Source organism: Sporothrix brasiliensis (assembly GCF_000820605.1).
Source record: "Sporothrix brasiliensis 5110 chromosome Unknown Cont14, whole genome shotgun sequence".
NCBI classification, from domain to species: domain Eukaryota; kingdom Fungi; phylum Ascomycota; class Sordariomycetes; order Ophiostomatales; family Ophiostomataceae; genus Sporothrix; species Sporothrix brasiliensis.
In genome coordinates this window covers 666,075-684,719 of record NW_024467133.1, presented here as the reverse complement: position 1 = coordinate 684,719, position 18,645 = coordinate 666,075, and the positions used below count along the sequence as shown (strand labels likewise).

Below are 18,645 nucleotides of genomic sequence, written 5' to 3'. Positions count from 1 at the left end.
ACCTACGGACATTATATCACGTGCGGGGATGACAAAACATATTCACAGCAGCAGGACACGGCGACTCCGGCGATTTCTATAAAGTCCGATGCCCCACACCAGCAAGCTGTCAAACCAATAGCTCCATTAGCTCCACAAGCTCCACAAGTTCCAGAAGGCCCGACAACGTCGCTTCCTTCTAAGCCTGCGCCCCCTCGTCATCCTCATTGATAACGCTGACGTCCTCGGAGAACCCCGTCACCATGCGAAACCCCAGCCGCGCCGCCGCACCAAACGCGTCCGCTTCGCTGTCGTGGCCCAGCGCCCGGTGCGCCTCGCCGCCGATGGCCAGAGCGCTGAAGACGTGCACCGTGTGCAGCGGCATCCCCGGCCGGCTGTACATGCGGCTGCCGTCGTGCGTCGACGGCACGCCGTACCCAAAGCACCGCAGCGTCTGGGCCGCGTACCGCACCACCTTGGCGTGCCGTCGGCGGCAGCGGTGCGCGCGCAGCAGCCACATGGTCGGATACACGAGCCCCAGGCGCGGCTGGCCCGGCCCGAACGCTGCTTCCACGTCGCCGCCGTCTGCGTCGTAGCTCGCTGCCATTTGCTTGGCCAGCCGCTCCATGGCGCGCACCGCCGCGTCCGGTGGGAGGCGCTGCGGCGGGTGCTTGTTGGCCAGCTTCTCGGCGGCCTGGAGGAGGGACCGGCGATGCGCGTGGCCCGCCCGCGCGGCATCCGTGGCGTCCGTCGCGGCGTCGACGCGGCACAGCGGGCACGCGCACACAAACCCCCAGGCGGCCTGCAGCTCGGCCTGCCGCGCGCGCACGTCGGCCTTGACGGGGACGTACTGGTGGAACAGCTCGTCGCCCGCGCGGATCGGCCGCGTGGCGCGGCTGATGAGGATGTCGCCGAGGAACGCGCGCATCGTGTTGGGCACGCAGCTGTGGTTGAGGTACGACGCGTGCTTCCACACGCCCTTGGCCAGCAGACAGTACGCGGCTCCGTGTCCGCGCCCCGGCTCGGGCCGCGTGTCGTCGAGCGTGGCGAGGGGCGCGCTGAAGCAGTTGCGCACGCGGATCGTCTCGGCCAAAAACACATCGACCACCGGCACGCCGTCGACCAGCGTGCCTTCCCGCCCGGACCGCGCCAGATCCCCGCCGTACAGCGGCTGCAGCACCTCGGCCGCCACCGACGGGTTGTCGCACATGTGCCGCACCATGGTCGCATACAGCGCCGCCGACGCGCGCGCCGGCTCCAGGTACTGGCTGGGCATAAAGGCCGCCTTTTCGACAAACACAATGTCGCCGGCCGCCATGTCCTCCGTCGCAAACAGCCCGTTGCCGTGGAACGCGGACCGCCGCACCGCCGTCTTGCGCAGAAAACTGCCCCGGTCCAGGTGCACCTGCACCGGGTTCGTCTGCAGGCTCAGCGACGCGTACATGGCCGGGAAATCGTACGCCTCGTCGGTGCCCTCTGTCTCTTCCCGCAGACGCGCCAGGCAGCGGTCCGACTCGCGCTGCAGCGCCGCGTCCACGGTGGACGAGACGCTGACGCTCGCTTGCGCGTCCAGCGCCTTGGCAAAGTACGCCCGGCTCGTCTCGTAGTGGCACAGTCCATAGGCCGCCCGGGCGGCCGTATAGTAGGCGCGCCAGTCCGTCGCCGCATGGCCCGTGCACGACGCCAGTGCATCGTCGCGGGCGCCGTCGTAGCGGCCCAGCAGCAGATTGACACCGGCGCGCTTTGCGTAGACACCAGCTGTAAACGTAGAGGCCGTGGCGTCCGTGTCCTTTGCCGCCACCACGGCCTCTGTGTAGCAAAACGCCGCCGTCGGCAGGTCGCGCTGCAGAAACGCCATGTCGCCGGCCGCGCGCCACTCGTGCGGCGTCTTGTCGAGCGCCGCGCGGCTGTCGGCGGGCAGCTGCAGCGCGGCCGGCACCAGCGGGTCGTCGAAGCGCAGCAGCACCACGTCCGACGGGTGATCCACGCAAATCATGAAATCCGCCGCCGACGGCCCCCCGTCGTTGCGCTTGTAGTACGGCTCCTTGACCGCCACCACGCACCCCGCCGGCAGGTTGGACAGCAGCGACGTGTCGCTGTGGTTGTACACCGCCAGCTTGTCGGCGTCGCCCGCCGCGTCCACCACCACCGACACCGACCCGACGCCGCGGTAGGCCGCCGTCGCCGCCTGCACGACCACCATGCGGCCGCGGTGGTGCGTCTCGATGCGCAGCGCGGCCAGCGGCATCACGTCCAGCTCGCGGATCGACTTGTACGACGCCGGGTACGCTTCGGACAGAACGACCTGCTTTACCGGGCGGGCTTCGTTGTCGCCCGTTGCTGGATCCGGCATTGTCTTGAGGTGTGCATTGTGGCGCTTGACGAGAGTCTTGCGCGAATGGCGTTTGGGTGGAAGCTGGCCGATGAGAGACGAAGCGCCGTCGCCAACATCGCCCGTTGGCGGTTGTTGCAGTGACGGCAGAGGTGCAACTGCGTCGACTGCCATTGTGATTGTGCAATTCGTGATTTGCAGCGTACTCAGATGGCAAGCATTGGAAACTGCTCAAGTCACCATGTTAAGTAAACTTTGGTCGTCCACCCGCATCGACGCGGAAAGGTGTCATTTCGGACGTCGTCCTCCGTCGAAATCCCCATTCTGTCTTTTCTCGGTGACGGTTGTCTGTGATAAATTAATTCGACGAATGCGGTAGCGAACGGGACATGCTATGGGCCACAGTGTCCAATACAGCCGTGCAGGGACGAGCTCGGATGAGGCGCGTGGGTTGCCAGCAGCATTGGCATTGGAAAAGGCACAAAGGAGAGAAGCAAGAAAAAAAAATAACAAAAAAGTAATTATCTTCCCTTGGATACAATACCCAAAATTCCAGAATTCAAGAGAGTTGGCAAGTCTGGCGCATCGCCAATTGGCCATCTGGCTTCCCCAACTACCCCAATTCTGCGGATGTATTCGTCCAGACGCCTGGGTTGGCTTTGTACCCCAACTTGACGCTTTTGTTCATTCTCGGAATCATGGCGCCGCACAACTGGTTTCGCCGCGAGACCTTGGGTGCTCGGATCTCCAGTATGCGGTCTATATAATTTGATAAAATCGTTTCAGTACAACCCAATTCATGATACGATTCCAATACTCCAATAATCCAGTATCCAATTTCCACCTTATCCCACTCGCTTCCACCCACAATGCCGGTCAAGATCCCAGCACGCAGGCTTGGCCGCGATGGCCCAGAAATCGCCGCCGTCGGTTTCGGTCTCATGGGCTTGAGCGTCGCCTATGGCACGCCGGGAACCGACGACGAGCGCCTCGCCCTCCTGGACCACGCCTGGGAGATTGGCGCCACCAACTGGGACACGGCCGACTTTTACGGCGACAACGAGGACTTGCTGGGCAAGTGGTTCGGCCTGCACCCCGAGCGCCGCGCCGACATCTTCCTGGCCTCCAAGTTCGGCCTTGGCTTCGGCATCCGCCCGGACACCAAGGCACCGGGCATCACCATCTCGTCGACGCCCGCGCACTGTCGCGCCAGCTGCGAGAAGTCGCTGAAGCGGATGGGTGTCGACCACATCGACCTCTACTACATCCACCGCGTCGACGGCGTCACGCCCATTGAGTCGACCATGGCCGAGCTCGCCAAGCTGCGCGACGAGGGCAAGATCCGCCACATTGGCATCTCCGCGCCGTCCTCGACCACCCTGCGCCGCGCCCACGCGGTGGCCCGCATCGCTGCCGTCCAGGTCGAATACAGCGTCTTCTCGCTCGAGATCGAGGGCCCCGAGAGCACCGACCTGCTCAAGACGTGCCGCGCGCTCGGCGTCACGACGTTTGCCTACTCGCCCATCGGCCGCGGCTTCCTGACGGGGCAGATCCGCTCGGCCGACGACTTTGGCCCCCAGGACCTGCGCCGCGCCGTCCCGCGCTTCCAGGGCGCCAACTTCGCCAAGAACCTGGTCCTCGTCGACACCATGGCCGACATGGCCGCCAAGAGGAACCCCCCCTGCACGCCCGGCCAGCTGGCCCTGGCGTGGCTGCTGGCCCAAGGCGACGACATCATCCCCATCCCGGGCACCAAGAAGATCCCCTACCTCGAAGAGAACACCGCCGCCAGCACCATCCAGCTCACCACCGACGAGGTCGCTGCCATCCGCCGCATCGTCGACGACATTGGCGTCATAGGCGACAAGATGGGCCAGGGCATCCTCGCCGACTATGGCGACACGCCACCACTGGAGGTATAATACCATAATAGAATAATATCGCGGGGTTTTGGTATGTGTGGTAATATGTACATAGTCATTGCTGAATGATGAATCGCGTTAGCCGTCGAGTCCAACCAATGTCTTCACAGGCTGTCTTTCATTTTGGTGAGAGCCATCGCCGTCTTCATAAAGTCACCGATCGTGCTGAGTAACGACTTGCTCGCGGGCTGCAACACCGATTCTGGGTCGTAGCTCAAGATGGCAATGGGCGTCAGTCCATTCCCCGCCACCTGCATCGGCGGGAACCCGTGCGCAACGAGCGTTGTCAGCAGCTTCATCGTCGTTGCGAGCTCACGGGCAAAGCGGGGCAGCGGCTTGTCAGGAACATCCGCGTTGGTCTTGCTCTTTTCGTAGTCAATCATCTGCAGGTTCCACAGCCGGCAAATCTCGTGTAGCGCCGTCCAGTCTTTCATGCGCTCCGGGCTCTGCTGGTGCCAGTTGATGTGCGGGTTTTTGCTGCGGTCGGCCAGATAACACTGGTATTCGACATCGTCGTCTCTTTTGCTCGCGACAAAGGTTCCTTCGACCTGAATATGCGAGTACGGGCCCGAAAACACTTGTTCGATGTTGTCCAGAACCTTGTCCATGAAGAGCATATCAGCGCGCCGGACCGCGTACACAATATAACGGTGGAGCTGCACGCTCTGGGACTTGTTCTCGTCGTCGCACAGCAGCAGCATGGCCAGCGTCCGGCGGCCGACCGACTCGGCACCCGACGTCCAGGCGGGGAACTGGCTCTCGGGTGCAGGACCGTCGTACTTGGACATGAGTCGAGCCTCTTGGCCGCTGCCGCTCCCGAAAGCCTCTTTGAGTATCTCAACATAACTAGACGCCACGGGATAGGCCATGCTGGATATGGTAACGCGGTCAAGCAAAATCTCAACGGTGGTCGGGGACACAATGCGCTTCCAGTTGCGCCATGTGTCCAGCGAAGGATTGGTGGGTGCGCCCCTGTACATCCATTCCACATATGATGGGTGCAGGCGGAACAGTGTGTTGCGCTGCTTCGCGTTCACTGTGCTGCTGTCCAGCTCAGCATCGATGTACGAGGTGTCAGGATCGCGCAGGCGGGGCGGGGCCCGGCGGCTGGCACTATCCGCAATTGCACCGTGAAAACTGAATTCTCTCATGTTGGCTTCAACGCTAGGTACGTAGCCATCGTTGACCTCGTCGAATGGCTCCATAGTTCGTCTGCGAAGATACGGTAACGGAAGGCAGTCCAGGTAGACGTCCATTGGTGTGGCCCAGAAGTAGACACAGGCACTGGGTGGATAGGCCGAGCCTTGCGCGTAGTAGCTCAGCGAGGACGATACTGGCTGGTAGGGCCTGTGCTTGCCGGACAATGTGCACAGGGCCATATGGTTGATGCTCGCGCCTGCGCGGCAGCACCGCTCGATCCAGTGATGGACTGCTGCACCACGTTTCCGCCGCGCAAAAACTTGGACGGCGGCAAAGATGGGAACGTGCGTGGCATGTGTCGTTGGTCCGTACTTTTTGAAATCCAGCGTGGGCCCGTTGATGTCTGCCCCATGCTCGAGTAGAAGGGAGAAAATGTTTTGCGCATCACAGAGTATGGCGGCCGAGAGAGGCGAAAGTGGTGCCCCGTGTGGTCCGCATCGTTCTGGACGATCCACAATGGGGTATGCAGGCCCTCCGCGTTTTGCTTTTCGGTCTGCGACTGAGTTGCCAACACCAATCGCCAGTGATGATTCGGTCATGTCGAGGATTGTCCGCATGCGCAAGCGATCCTGGAGCAAGATGAACCGGACGATGGGCAGATCATTGTCGGACCGGATGAAGCGCGGCAGTGAGTGGACAATGCTGGGCTCCACCCGGAATGAATCTCGGCCCGTGTCGTAGTAGTACTTTAGTGCAGCGAGCTTGTCCTGCTGTTGTTTCTCGGTCTTGGTCGGCAGGGATACCATACGCCGCGCAAAGGTGAATTTTTGCTGGTGCCAGGCCTTGCGGAGCTCTTCCAAGGAATAGCTCGCCTCGCGAATGTCCTTTTCGGACCGTGGACACAGCTCAGGGTCCAGTATGGCGCCCAGCTCTGTGAATACACGCATGGTCGTCTCGATGTCGGGCGAGCGTTTCAAGACGGCAACCAGCGTGGACCGTGCCTTCAGGACGGTCACCACTTTCCTGCCTCGCCCACGAGAGCCACCAGTCATGTTTCGCATGACAATGGTGCCACGGAAAAACGACGGCGATGCGCCGTATACATTGACGAGGCGGCGGACGACGTTGTGCTGGGCGTTGCAGATGGCCCATTCCATGGCATCGTCCCGTGCGGCCTTGGAGCGGAAGACTTCCAGCTCGATATGAGAGTACAGGCTTTTGCCGGTCCGCATCAGGGCCACTGCGTCGACCGTATTGAGCTCGTCGAGGACGCCGCGCATCAACTCGGGCGGCAGCATGCCAAAGTAGCCGCTCATAGTCGGAGTGCCCATGGCGGGGCGGTACGGTGGCGAGGCAAGCTCGCCAGTTGTTGCTTCGGTATGTGAGAGGTGGCGTGTGTGTCTTGAAGCGGGGGAGGGACGACAAAAGATGAAAACACATAGAGAGCGCGTGGCGTTTTGTGGGATGTGGAAAAGGGGTATCAAAACAAAGGAAGGTGCTGTGAAAGCCCATGACAAAATGGCAAGAGCTATTGTGAGAAAGAGCTGTCGGTTCGACTAGGAATGACCCACTTTATTCCCACAGCGGTGGAGCTGATCTTAGCGTGCTTTCCCCGACGCCCGGACGCAAGTTCGCCTTGATAAGAATAATGCAATGACGACAGATCATGGCTGAAAAGCAAAGGAAATTACGACGGTGTATGCGTACATACAGTCGATGGCGTGTACACCTAGTTTACCGATGTTCTCATTTTCTCGACTGGAGGGCGAGAAGTTGTTAAAACATGAACTCGGTTGACTTGTTGATCACGTGACGGTTTCAGGACTGCATATTCTGCTTCCATAGAATCCCAAGTCATACAGAAACACTGGCCAATCCGTTCCTTTACCTTCGATCCGTAACCCCTTACGTGACAACCCAGTCTTCTACGCTGATACGCGTCTTCTCAACCCTTGCTCAACCCCGGTTGCGCTATTCGTGAGGTGGTCGATTCTAACGTACGTCATTTTCTCGACCGCTTATGACTTTTGGACGACCGGCTTCCCTTGGAGCGGGAGGGCGGACTCACTGGCTCCTTCAGGCGCTTTGCGCTGCTGACGCTCGAAGTAAAGCTCGACGTAAAACCGGATACAGATAGGCCATCCCCGAGAGCCACAGAGTCTTGACTCGGGTCTTCCAGGTCACCTCCTGTATAGAGAGGTTGATGACTGGCAGTTGCTTCGTCACCGTCTCGAACGTCATACCCGTTGGCGTCGGCAATAGCTTGTTGAAGTTCCTCGTCGCCATCTAGCCACAGGGAATGATCTATGGCTGGGTCCTCTTGCGATGCTCTGGCGTTTGCCGCCTGAATAAAGCTGTCTCGGTGCCGTTTTGCCAGGTCCCTGGTATTTCTGAATGCCGTGGCTCCCTGGACAAAAGTGTCACGAGTGTCTGTCATACCGAATGTCCGTATCTGGCTCATATGGTACTCGGGCCGGCCTTTTTCCTCTGTTGGCGCCGTGGGGTGGTGAGCGTATAACTTAAGCGTACCGTCGTGGTAAGTTGAGCTGTATGTGTACGCCTTACCGTCGTATTCTGGTTCTTCCTCCCCGTAGTTCTGTAGGCTATACATTGCGCGCGATCCAGTAGCTCCGTAGTAACGGGCTTGTTTTGTGGCCACAGCTGGCCTACCATTTGGGCCCTTCACCTCGACCGAGAAGTTGGGTACCCAGGGCCTATCCTCCGTAGTCGATGGCATAATGTAGTGGCTGAGCGTGTCGCGAACTGGCCGAGCCAGCTCCCCCGGGTCTGCTCCGTAATAGATATCCGGTTGTGGTGGGGCGATGGTACCATCTGTGAGCGGCTGGAGGTTATTAAACCCTGTCTGAAGAGCGGACGGGTGGTCGGGTTGGTAGGGGCCGAGGATGGTTGGTATAACAAAGGTGGTCACCTCAGCCTCGTTTTTGGCCCGGTCATTAGCCATTTGGAACGCTTTAAAGTCGCCTTCAGAAAACCGAGACGGCGAGAGCGACGGCCTAGTAACTGTCAACGCCTCTCGGACTTCAGTCAAGTCCGGCACCTGTGAGGAGTATATAGGGTGAATGCCATGGTCGGTTAAGTGTAAATCGAAGTTAGAGTCGTATGCCGTCGACTTGGACTTGGTCGTTTTGGTCGCTGTCGATGTAGGAGGGGTAGATGCTGGATCGACGGACTTAGTCGCCCGGCTTCGTGAAGAGTGACTCGCACTCATGACGACGGAAGGCTGTCGCTCTATTGTCGGATACTTAATACGCCTAGTTAGCGAAAGTAAGAGAAGGTTCCATTTGTGCAGTTGACCTACCCCGCGAAGATCAGAGAGATCAGGACCGCCTTGTCTCGTAAATCGAGCAAGGTCTTTAGCAGATAAGGTATAAACAAGATGTTCAACTCGTCCTTTTAACCTAGGCAACGGCGGGGAAGGTAGGAGACGAAGGCGACGGTTGTGCTCTTCCAAGGCCCTGCGTGTCAGACTAATCTTGGAGAGCCTATCGTAGAACTCCGGAGGATAAGTCCAGGATGCACAAGCCTCGACGTCCGTCCCGAGTCCAGTGTCGCCCTGTGTCTTGGTCCTCTTTGCCGGAGGCTTAGTGTCGCATTGTGGCCAGTCGTCGACGTGCTGTCGTTTTCGCGGCTGCCTTGCCATGGGTGCATCGTCGCTGAGCAAGGAGATTGAGAGTGGTTTTATAGAAGCGGAGAGTGGGAGGGTGAGGGAGATGGAGAGGGGGAAGGTGAAGCAGAGGAAATAGGTCCAGTTGTCGAGGAGGTCGCAGCGCAGGCAAGCTGTCACTGTTTATTGGAAAAGAGCTTAATGCGGGTCGGCGACCTATTTCTCCGACGCTGCCAGCCAATCGCTAGCCGCTAGAGAGCACGCCGGAGAGGAGATGTGGGTGGGGGCAATAGCTCCCATGTTTGAGCTGGAGTTAGATGATTGTTGTGGTCCAGTAGTGCCAAATTCAAGTTGTTGGTTGAAGTGTTCTCTGATCTATCATCTGTCCGGTCGAAAACTGAGGAAGATAATACAGTCTGTGGATGAGAAGTTTTGCACGGTATTTGGATGTGGATTGCCCCTATAGAGTGCTTCATGAACGCCTCTGACACCACAGGCGGTTGACCCTTCTTCGAAGAATACCCCAACGTGGCAAGGGCCGCGAGATATGAACGTTACGATACCTGATCGAAGGGGGTGGCAAAGAGTCAGCAGAAGCAAAGCGGGCGGCAGAAAGAGGACCCGGTGCCCGTGCCTTATCCCAGCGTCTCCGGCATTGAACGGGTAGAGTTGTGCGTTGCTGCACAGAGTTCTTTGCGGTAAGTAAGTCGCGAGGAGTACTTGGACGAAGTAATTCTGTTGTTCACGGCGCCACTTAAAACAAGGTTTAGGGTACCTACAGCGCTAAATGGCGGAAGCCAAGTCGCTCGGCCGTTCCCGCGTATCGCCTCTGGCCCACGCACCATGCCCTTCTCAGCGGACAGCCTAGGCGGTTCATTCTACCATCCTACCATCCTACCATCCTACCCCTGTCGGCTGTCGGCCAACGGCCATGGCCACGGCCACCGCGACAAAGATTTGGCTGTGGCTAGGACGTGAAAATGGCCGGAACAAACATGGCCGGGACCTAAAAGTGGCCGCAAGGCTCAAATTGCGGCGTCCGGGGTGGGTCTGCTCATAAGTTTGAACACTTGGTAAACAGCGCTGACCTGCTAAGAATTACTACTGCTACAACGGGCGTTGTTGTGGCGGTCGGCGTCGCGTTGCCCGACGGAGATGTGAACGACAGCGAGGATAAAGGAAGCGAGGGCGGGGAAGCCGAAGAAGCCGGCAGGGGGTTCGCGAAGCCTCCAAGCAGAGCGAGACAATATCAACCTTGATCGGCTGCAAACGCTCAGGAACGGATTCAAGCTGCTTGGCATTAGCGATGCCGACACAGCACAGCCCCCTGCCCGGGCGTAAATGGCAACTACCACCAAAAAATAGTTCTGCTCCAAGACCCAATTCTATCCTTCTTCCATCTTCTAAATCATTTCCCTGCCGCTCTCTGCAAATCATATCGTTCCATCCACGATTTAGTTGCCGTCATTCATTTCACAAACGCCGCCTATGTATGGTCGTTCAAGTTAAGATACTGGTCACAGCGAAGAAACACAGTGTGACAGTGGGCACCAGTCTCTTTGTCCAACATCCAATAGAGTATCTTACCTATGTTGTACGAAGAAACAGACTACATACAGGATCAAGACGGCCTGTTGATTAATCCGGGTACAAAAATGATAGACTAAATTGGAAGTAACGGGGTCGGTGTGTACGTTGTGTACATTGTGTTATTTTCGTATTTACAGTCTTCTTTCGAGTCCTGTCACAAATAACTATCCTCCAGAAAACAAAAGTACAGAAGCCGTGTGCTGTCAAAGGTGGTATATAAAACGCCGGATACGAATGTCGTGAGAGTGTTTTTGTCGTTTCTTTTTGTTTTTGCGGTTTCTTTCGTCGTGCCCTCACAGACACTGCGAGTAGTAGTCGTTTTGGAACCTGCAGGTCGTGCCGGCCGCACAGCCGCCGCAGCCGTTCCACGTCTTGCCCGCACACTGGCCGTACTTGGCCGACTGGCAGTTTTGGTAGTGGTTTCCGCTGTTGCCGTTGTTGCCGTTGTTGCCGTTGTTGCCGTTGTTTCCGTTGTTTCCGTTGTTTCCATTGTTTCCACCGTTGCCATTGTTGCCTCCATTTCCTCTGTTTCCGCCATTTCCATTGTTCCCTCCGTTGCCTCTGTTTCCGCCATTGCCATTGTTCCCTCCGTTCCCCCTGTTGCCACCATTGCCATTGTTCCCTCCATTCCCTCCATTCCCACTATTTCCGCCCTGTCCGCCCTGTCCACCGTTTCCGCCTTGTCCACGTTGGCCTGTAAAGTAAGTAGGTCGGATATTAGTGGATGTCCGTCTAGCATCTACGCATGGGAAGATATCCGACTAAGAAAAGAAGCAGAACAACGACAGGCATGCCACAACAACAGACACCATCGAAGCACGGCACACTGGCCCTCCGCTCGCACCGTCTCCCAAAGACCTACCTCCACTGGACACCAGCACCGGCGTGCCCGTCACGGGCGTCTCGTCGATGCTGCACATGTTGCTGCAGCCGCCGGGCTTGGGCATGTAGGCGGCGTCGGTGTTGTTGAAGACCATCTCGATCCACTGGATCTGCAAAAAGGCGGCGCCGTCGGCGGTCATGTTGCCGCTCCAGGAGCCGCCGTCGCTCCAGCTGTTGAACATGACCTGGGACGGGTCGCGGGGCGCCTGGAAGGTGATGGTGGAGGCCAGCTGGCCGTCGACGTACCAGGAGGTGGCGCCGGGGGTCCAGTCCATGCGGTAGTGGGCCCAGTCGTTCCAGCGGTTGCCGCCGGGCATGGTGACGTTGCGCGTGGCCTGGGGGATGTCGCCGTCGGCGTTCCACGAGGGCTGGTTGGTGAACTGGACGCGCGTGGGCGGGTCGCGCGTGCGGATCTCGAGGTCGGACTCCTGCACGAGATTGAGGTTGTTGTTGGCGCCCGCGCGGTACGTGAACATGGCCGTGATGGCGCCGGGCGACCCGACCGTGCGCGCGTACATGCGCACCGACAGGTACTTGTAGCCCTGCGACGACGACTCGATCTCGGCCGACGTCTGGAACGCGTTGAGCCGCGCCGTGCGCATCACCATGTACGTCGGTATGTCGCGGGCGTGCAGTGTCCGGTGGTGGGCGCCGGCGGCCGCCCGGCTGGACAGGTTGCCGGCGTGGTCCGAGTTGTGCTCAATGTAAATGTTGTTGGGCGAGTTGACCATGAACAGCGTCGCGTCGCTGCCGGTGACGTCCGAGTTGTTGGCCTTCATGAGCGCGCCGTTGTCCCAGTTCTGTGCCATCCACATGTTGGTCCAGCGGTCCGACGAAAAAAAGGCATTCGTCGCCGGCGCGTTGACGTTGGATGGTGCGTCCTTGAGGACGGGCGGTGTGTGCGCGAACTCGCTCAGGTTCCGGAAATCAAAGAAGCTGTGGTGCGAAAAGTAGTTGGCCGTCGAGCTGTTGGTGTGGTAGCACGTGCAGTTGGCGTCCGTCGTGAGCGGATACGGTGATGTGGATGGCGTATTGGCGGCCTCGACGCCGTGCCATGATAATGAGGCCCATGCGGCGACTGTGATCCACGCCAGCGCCTTGGACGACGACGAAGAGGGCGACGGTTCTCGCACGGATGGCAACATCCTGGCACGCGTCGACGATCTGTATCTCAGTCTGGTCGGTGTTAGTAAGGAAAGCCTACCAAACGTCCAATGTCTTTCTTGTCGAAAGAAGTCGACTCAGCCTCATGAGGCTCTGGTGGAGTGCGGGAAAAGAGATGACGGTGGAGAGTTGCAACGAGGGCGAAAAGGAGAGAAAGAGAATAAAATCAGAGGTAAGGTAAGAAGGAAAGAAAGGAGCAAGAACCAGCGCTCGTCCAGCCAACGTACAAAGAGTGCATCCGCCGATCTGAGCATCAAAGAGAGGCCTTCCCCTCCTTTTCCTTCTCTCCCGGGGAGACACTGGACAATAACGGCAGCCGGTGGTTAAGTAGTCGCGTCGGCAATCGAATTTGCCAAGGACGGCAAGGGCCAGCAAGCGAGAATTCTTGTTGGAAAATGGTGGAGAGTACAGCGTAAATGAACACGCGTGCTGATCACAGTTTTTCCTCTGTATTGTGTTGGTGATGCACGCCGTCTCAAAGATGCTCCGTGTTATACAAGCCCAGCGTTGGCGGTTAGTGAAAATAAATGAAGAGCGTGTTTATGGTGATTATGGTGATTATGGTGTTATGGTGTCTATGGACTTTATGAAGAGTGATGAATATATATGCCTTGGAAAGAGAATTGGAAAGGCCCAAAAAATAAAGAAAGAAGGAGGGTGTGGTAGACAATGTGGCAAACACTACAACAACCGAGGACAGGCGAGGTGGGTTAAAACATGGGGAAGTCTGGAGGATCGGAAGAAGAGGATGGGGTGGACAACTGCCACACTTGGCCGACTCTTGGGATGTCTTGGGACGATTTGAGAACAGTCTCAGTGTAAACGTTTGGCCGACTGATGAAGAGGGTGACGACGAGTTCTTTACAAGGGCATCGTCTCATCTATGCTGTATAAGTCGACGCCTTGACAGTAGACAGTCTAGACCGCTTCTCACTTAAAATGCGGAACTTAAAGAAAGTAAAAGGTAAAAGAACAAAGGGGCCACCAATCGTCATCCAGGACCAGGACTTGTCGAAAAGGGACAAACAGCAGGTTAGAGGGAAATACTAAATAGGCAGCCCGGAAAATAGCAATGGTAAATTGAAAATTAAACAAACAGAGCAAGGAGAGCAGTAGAAGTGGAACTTCAAGGGAAGAATAGCAGAAAGACGTTTCATCCAAAAAATGCTTAGCAGGCCTCCATGTTCGGCAGTCAGCAGTCGCAAAGTCTGGTCCTCTTCGGCCCATTTGCAAAAGTGGAGACGGAAGGAGACGAAAAGAGAAGAGGTGGAAGGATAGCGACAGGACATGGACGACATAGTAGGTTTGCCATTCAGCCACCGGATCGAGTAACCTGTATTTCCTTGTCGGGCTGGGAGATCTCTGGCCAGGAGGATGGGGACTGTGTGCAGGATTTGGGGCGACTGGGGCATATTTACCCGAAAATTGACGTGGATGTCGTGATTGGGAAATTGAGGGGGGAAGGTGAACGCAGCCACGGGTGAGCAAGTAGAAATTACGGGGAGTATATTTTCGAGTAAAGAGACAGCTAAAAGAGGCAGAGAAAATAAAAAAAGAATGGCAGGGAATAATGTGCAGATGTGCGTAGAGTCCAGAAAGAGAGCTTGGGTCAGTTTCCACGATCCACGACCCACGTAAAAGAGGCACAGCAGGGGGAGGGAGATCACAGGGGAGCAGGACCAGGAATCCGACAACGGCGCATAAAATGCGCCGCAAGAAGCAAAGCGACGAACACAGCAGCAAACGAAGAACACTGCCAGGTGGCATAAGTGGCACTGTGTCAATCTGGACCTAAATGCAACTGGAGCCGGATGTTCACCAATCGGTTCAGATCGTGGCCTCGTCACTGCAGACTGCGGAGCATTGCATTGAATTGTCTAATTTTATTGACACGTGCCAGGGTCTAGAGCGGCAGAGACGATGGGCAGAAAAGTCAGTCGAAGAGTGTGCCTGGGCAAGATGGGCGGGATGGCAAAAGGGCGACGCAAGACAGAGGCATCCCAATAATGGCACGTTTTATGGCTCACCCGCACGCAAAACGAACCATTTCGGGCCCGAAACGCGGCGTACATCTGCGCCGCACGCGTGGAGTCGTACTGGAGACATTCTGCGCCACACAACGACGGAAAATTCCCTCCTTTTTGAGTCCATTGAACATGTTTGCTTCAGCATGCTAACAGGTTCGGATTGACTAAGTTGAGACTCTTCCGAGTTGCCTTGATGTTCAGAATATTCGGAACGTAAGCAAAAAAGTTGAAAAAAAAAATATTAGGCATAACAGTGAATACCGTATGAATTCTTGGAAAGGAATACATAAAACTCAAATTCATCCTTCGCTCGTGAAACGGAGGATTCTGTGCCCGGCGTGGCTGAGCAGCACTTGCTGACAATGATCCATCTGACCAATGAAAAAGGCAGGCGGAAGATGCCGAGAGACTCAACAAAAACGACGTACAAAAAGACAACAATCCTCTTTACAATGAGCAACAACAGAAAACAATACAGCAAAAATAAATCACGACGATCGACAAAAAACGTACAGCAGCGGGTATTCGCTGGTCGTCACCGACCCAACTACTAATCCGCCGATTATTGGTTTGACTAGGGGAGAGCGGACGGGATCCCGTATTCTCCAATATCTGTGGCCGTACGTGGAAGATGTCGATGGAAACATGGCTTTTATAAGGATGTGTACGTCACATTTGCAAAATGACGGGTAGTGGCGAGCAAGAAATGCAGGTCGGAGCAACACACGTCCACAGAGCATCACACGATGTCCGCAGTGCAGCAAAGACTCTACAGCACCGTAACCTTTGGCCATACGCGTTTAGATGTGAATATGTCACAATATCATAGCCATCTGTTGTGCAACGTGGCACAACTGCACCTGCAATGAATTTGTCCTCTTGAGGCTCGTGTCTTGCCGGTGGACATGTTGCAGAATGGGCTGTTTGGGTATTTCCTCATTTGGGTTAGCAATGTTATTTCTAGCACAGTCATTGGCCAGTCATCTCGCATTCAGCAAGGAGTTGCCCCTTTTTCGTCGTACTGCGTGTTGACTTTGCTCATGATGCCGCGTGTAAAGGGTAGACATTATGTGTGTTTAGTATATCTCAGTACAAACTCATGGAAATAATCACGTAGCGTTTTGTTTGCATGTGGTTCGCTATTTGGATGGTTCAACCTCGTTTTTGTGCACGATTTGATTTTAAATAGCTCCATCCTTCAAAGCATACGTTGCCTTGACTCTGGAAACCGAGAAGCCTTGGGAAACACATCGACAGTTCCCAACGCAGTCGTAACCAAATGGTGTCTCTATGAATTCTCCGGCTTTGTTCTAGACCTCGAATCATGAACAGGCATTACGCTGAGGGTAACTGCATATGGCAACTTAAGAAGCATCATTGTCAGAGACGGCGGACGGTTACAGGACGGACGTGTGTATTTGCGCTGAGTAGTGCATCGTCACTGGGCTTTGCTTTTCCGATCAAAGGCTTCTTAGTAGAGGTTTCCTGTTGTTCAGGTTTTGTTAATGTGTGCAACTCTTGTCAGCTTTTGCTCATTCTTTTATTTCCAATCTCAGAGGCCTCCTAAATCGGATAACAGTGCTGTCGTCCCAGAATGAGTCCTGAGTTTCAATTACAGAGGCAGTTTTCAGCTACTATTCTCTTCGTCTTTCGGACTGTAGCGGCCTACGTCTAGTATTTCTTTCGGCCGTTCTTCTACTGCTTTTCTCGTCGTGTCGAATAAACGTGCAGTCTTTACATCGTGATGCTACAGGCCATCGCCAATGCTCAGTACCAACTCAATACACTCTCTCAGCCTTCAACGAAGGTTCTGCGCAACACCGTTCGATGCCCCTGTCCTTGTCAGTGCACTGGTGACGCAAGGACGTAATGCACCCCAGCTTTTCCACCTTTTCACCCAGGCTGGTCCCACTGTTTGCGCCCCACTTTTGTCGACTTGACGACGTCCTTACTTTCTCCTCACTTTCTTCTCAGCTTCTTCTCACTTTTTCCTATGGTTATTTTTCGGCCCTCATTGCTTCTATTAAAAAAAAAAAAAAAAAAAAACTAGTAAACTCAATTGTCGTGAATTTGTGGATAACAGTTGGCAAATTCAAACAATCGATTCAGTCGCTGGCCGTTGTTTGAGCGGACTGGAGTCGCATTCACCTTGCTCGTTGAATGGTTTGGTTGACTGACGTCGGCAAGGCATTGTGTCCATGTCTGGGAGCACCTTCTCTGTCCATTTGATGTGGTAGAATCTATCCCTCGCCCATTTTATGTTGCTACGTACACGGCAGGGCAGTGTGTAGAAGCAGGCCATCTTTGATGCCATGGTGCAATCATATTTTGCTTGAGTATTTGCAAACAGGAATGCTCTCAAGCTCTTTCGTTGCCATTCGTCCTGCCCATATAAAAGGTTCCCTTCCCTCTTCTCTTTCATCGTCTCTGTAGGTTGTAGGGTGGCGAGAAAAAAGGAGTCATTCTATTTCCTCTTTTAGCAAGTCGCTCCCATTGAACAATTTATGTCTATCGATTTTATTTTATCGACATTTTACTGACCGTCATTATTTTTGTGCCGGCATCCGATCAGATTACTATTTCTTCTCTCAAACAGAGCGAGTCCGCAAAACAGTAGCTTGCAGCGCGCAGAGCTGACAGCTGTTAGGCTCAAGGTCATACTCGCAGTGTTCGCTTAACAGGTCCCACACCCACCGGAAGCAGTTCCGGCCAGCCACCCAGCTGTGCTGCTTTTTACACGCCTTCGAATATGCTCTGGATCCATTCACTGACCTTCGTTTTCTATTGAAACACTTTCCCACCCCATGGCGTGTGGTTTTGACAATGTTTTTGATATTTGGTCAACCGAGCTTGCGCCAAGCGGTACCTGCGTTGATCAATGGAATGGGTGAAGACGCAAAGACCTTTGCACATTGTTCCATGACAGGGTGGTCCCCGGTACCTGGGTGCTTCCAAATGATGGTATGGTGGGTCGTATGCTTGGTATGGAGTGCTCAATGGAAGCCGTTGATTGCAGTATGCTCGACATCAGCCACGAGTCCGCAACACAATCTGAGAGGACCTTTGGCATCACCTTGCTCTTCCATGTCGTTCTTTCGTAGAAAAGAGTCATTGTCGTCTTTACGCAATCTCATATGTACTACAACTGAATTGTAAAAGGTGTGGCAGTGGTTGTGGTGGTGCTGTCCTTGTAGGCTCAAACATACCTTTCTCTAGTCCTCCTCAGTTGGCTCTCACCTTCTCCTCACATTTCTGACCTTCAAAATATATTTTTGTTTCCGCCCAATTTATCTGCCCTGTCCATTCTTTCGAGTGTCCTCATTGTATTTCCATTGGTCACAAGGTCTATGAATTCGTTTGCTCCTTCTACAATGATGTGTCCGTCGCTCCTTTCTTTTCGTGCTCGATGCCCGCCCTCCACCACCCAGAACGCGCTCCTGCCCACCTCAACATGAGCGAACCTGGAACGAGCAAGTGTCCTGGACGCAACAAAAAAGCGAGGCCTCGCTCTTCTCTTGGCACTTCTCCTTTTGGATCAAATCAGTCTATTCACGCATCCCGTTTGGGACGTAAGGCCTCGACATGCCGTCATCGCGGCCCACATCGTGCAGCTTGTGCACCCACGCCCATTGTTTGTTCTTGCTGATTCTGTCTCTCTCTGTCTACATTCACTCTACAAAAATAAACGCCATTGTGTTCTTTTTTTCTATTCGTCCGCGCAAGCGGAGAGTGGTACCATTTTTGACACCGCCTGCTGCAGTCATTTTTGCACGCTCGCACGGATCAGCTGCTCCCCCCCTCCCTCCAGCAGTATATATATCTCCTCTCTCCCACCCAACTCTGCAAAGTCTCTTCTCCTTCTTTTTTTTCTTCTTCAGATCTGCCCATCATCTCCAGCTTCTTCCATCTCCTACTTTCCTACTCCATCTAATCTTCTTCTTCATCTACCTCTACTTCATCTTGCATCCTTCCATCCTTTCTCTC

At 55.3% G+C, this 18,645-nt stretch overlaps 5 protein-coding genes across 5 annotated transcripts; 1 reads left to right on the top strand and 4 right to left on the bottom strand.

Annotated features, from left to right (window-relative positions):
- Positions 1–178: 178 nt before the first annotated feature.
- Positions 179–2,485, bottom strand: SPBR_03624 (uncharacterized protein; the record flags this gene model as incomplete). The annotated part of the gene is made up of 1 exon (XM_040761914.1): positions 179–2,485. One exon carries the CDS (start codon positions 2,483–2,485, stop codon positions 179–181), a length of 2,307 nt encoding a protein of 768 aa, XP_040622877.1.
- Positions 2,486–3,180: 695 nt separating this feature from the next.
- On the top strand, positions 3,181–4,233 carry SPBR_03798 (uncharacterized protein; the record flags this gene model as incomplete). The annotated part of the gene is made up of 1 exon (XM_040762088.1): positions 3,181–4,233. One exon carries the CDS (start codon positions 3,181–3,183, stop codon positions 4,231–4,233), a length of 1,053 nt encoding a protein of 350 aa, XP_040622876.1.
- Positions 4,234–4,337: 104 nt separating this feature from the next.
- On the bottom strand, positions 4,338–6,704 carry SPBR_03620 (uncharacterized protein; the record flags this gene model as incomplete). The annotated part of the gene is made up of 1 exon (XM_040761910.1): positions 4,338–6,704. One exon carries the CDS (start codon positions 6,702–6,704, stop codon positions 4,338–4,340), a length of 2,367 nt encoding a protein of 788 aa, XP_040622875.1.
- Positions 6,705–7,375: 671 nt separating this feature from the next.
- SPBR_03810 (uncharacterized protein) lies at positions 7,376–8,335 on the bottom strand (the record flags this gene model as incomplete). Its single annotated transcript, XM_040762100.1, has 1 exon — positions 7,376–8,335. One exon carries the CDS (start codon positions 8,333–8,335, stop codon positions 7,376–7,378), a length of 960 nt encoding a protein of 319 aa, XP_040622874.1.
- Positions 8,336–10,881: 2,546 nt separating this feature from the next.
- On the bottom strand, positions 10,882–12,615 carry SPBR_03684 (concanavalin A-like lectin/glucanase; the record flags this gene model as incomplete). The annotated part of the gene is made up of 2 exons (XM_040761974.1): positions 10,882–11,282; positions 11,451–12,615. The coding sequence occupies 2 exons, from the start codon at positions 12,613–12,615 to the stop codon at positions 10,882–10,884; spliced, it is 1,566 nt and encodes a 521-aa protein (XP_040622873.1).
- Positions 12,616–18,645: the final 6,030 nt, after the last annotated feature.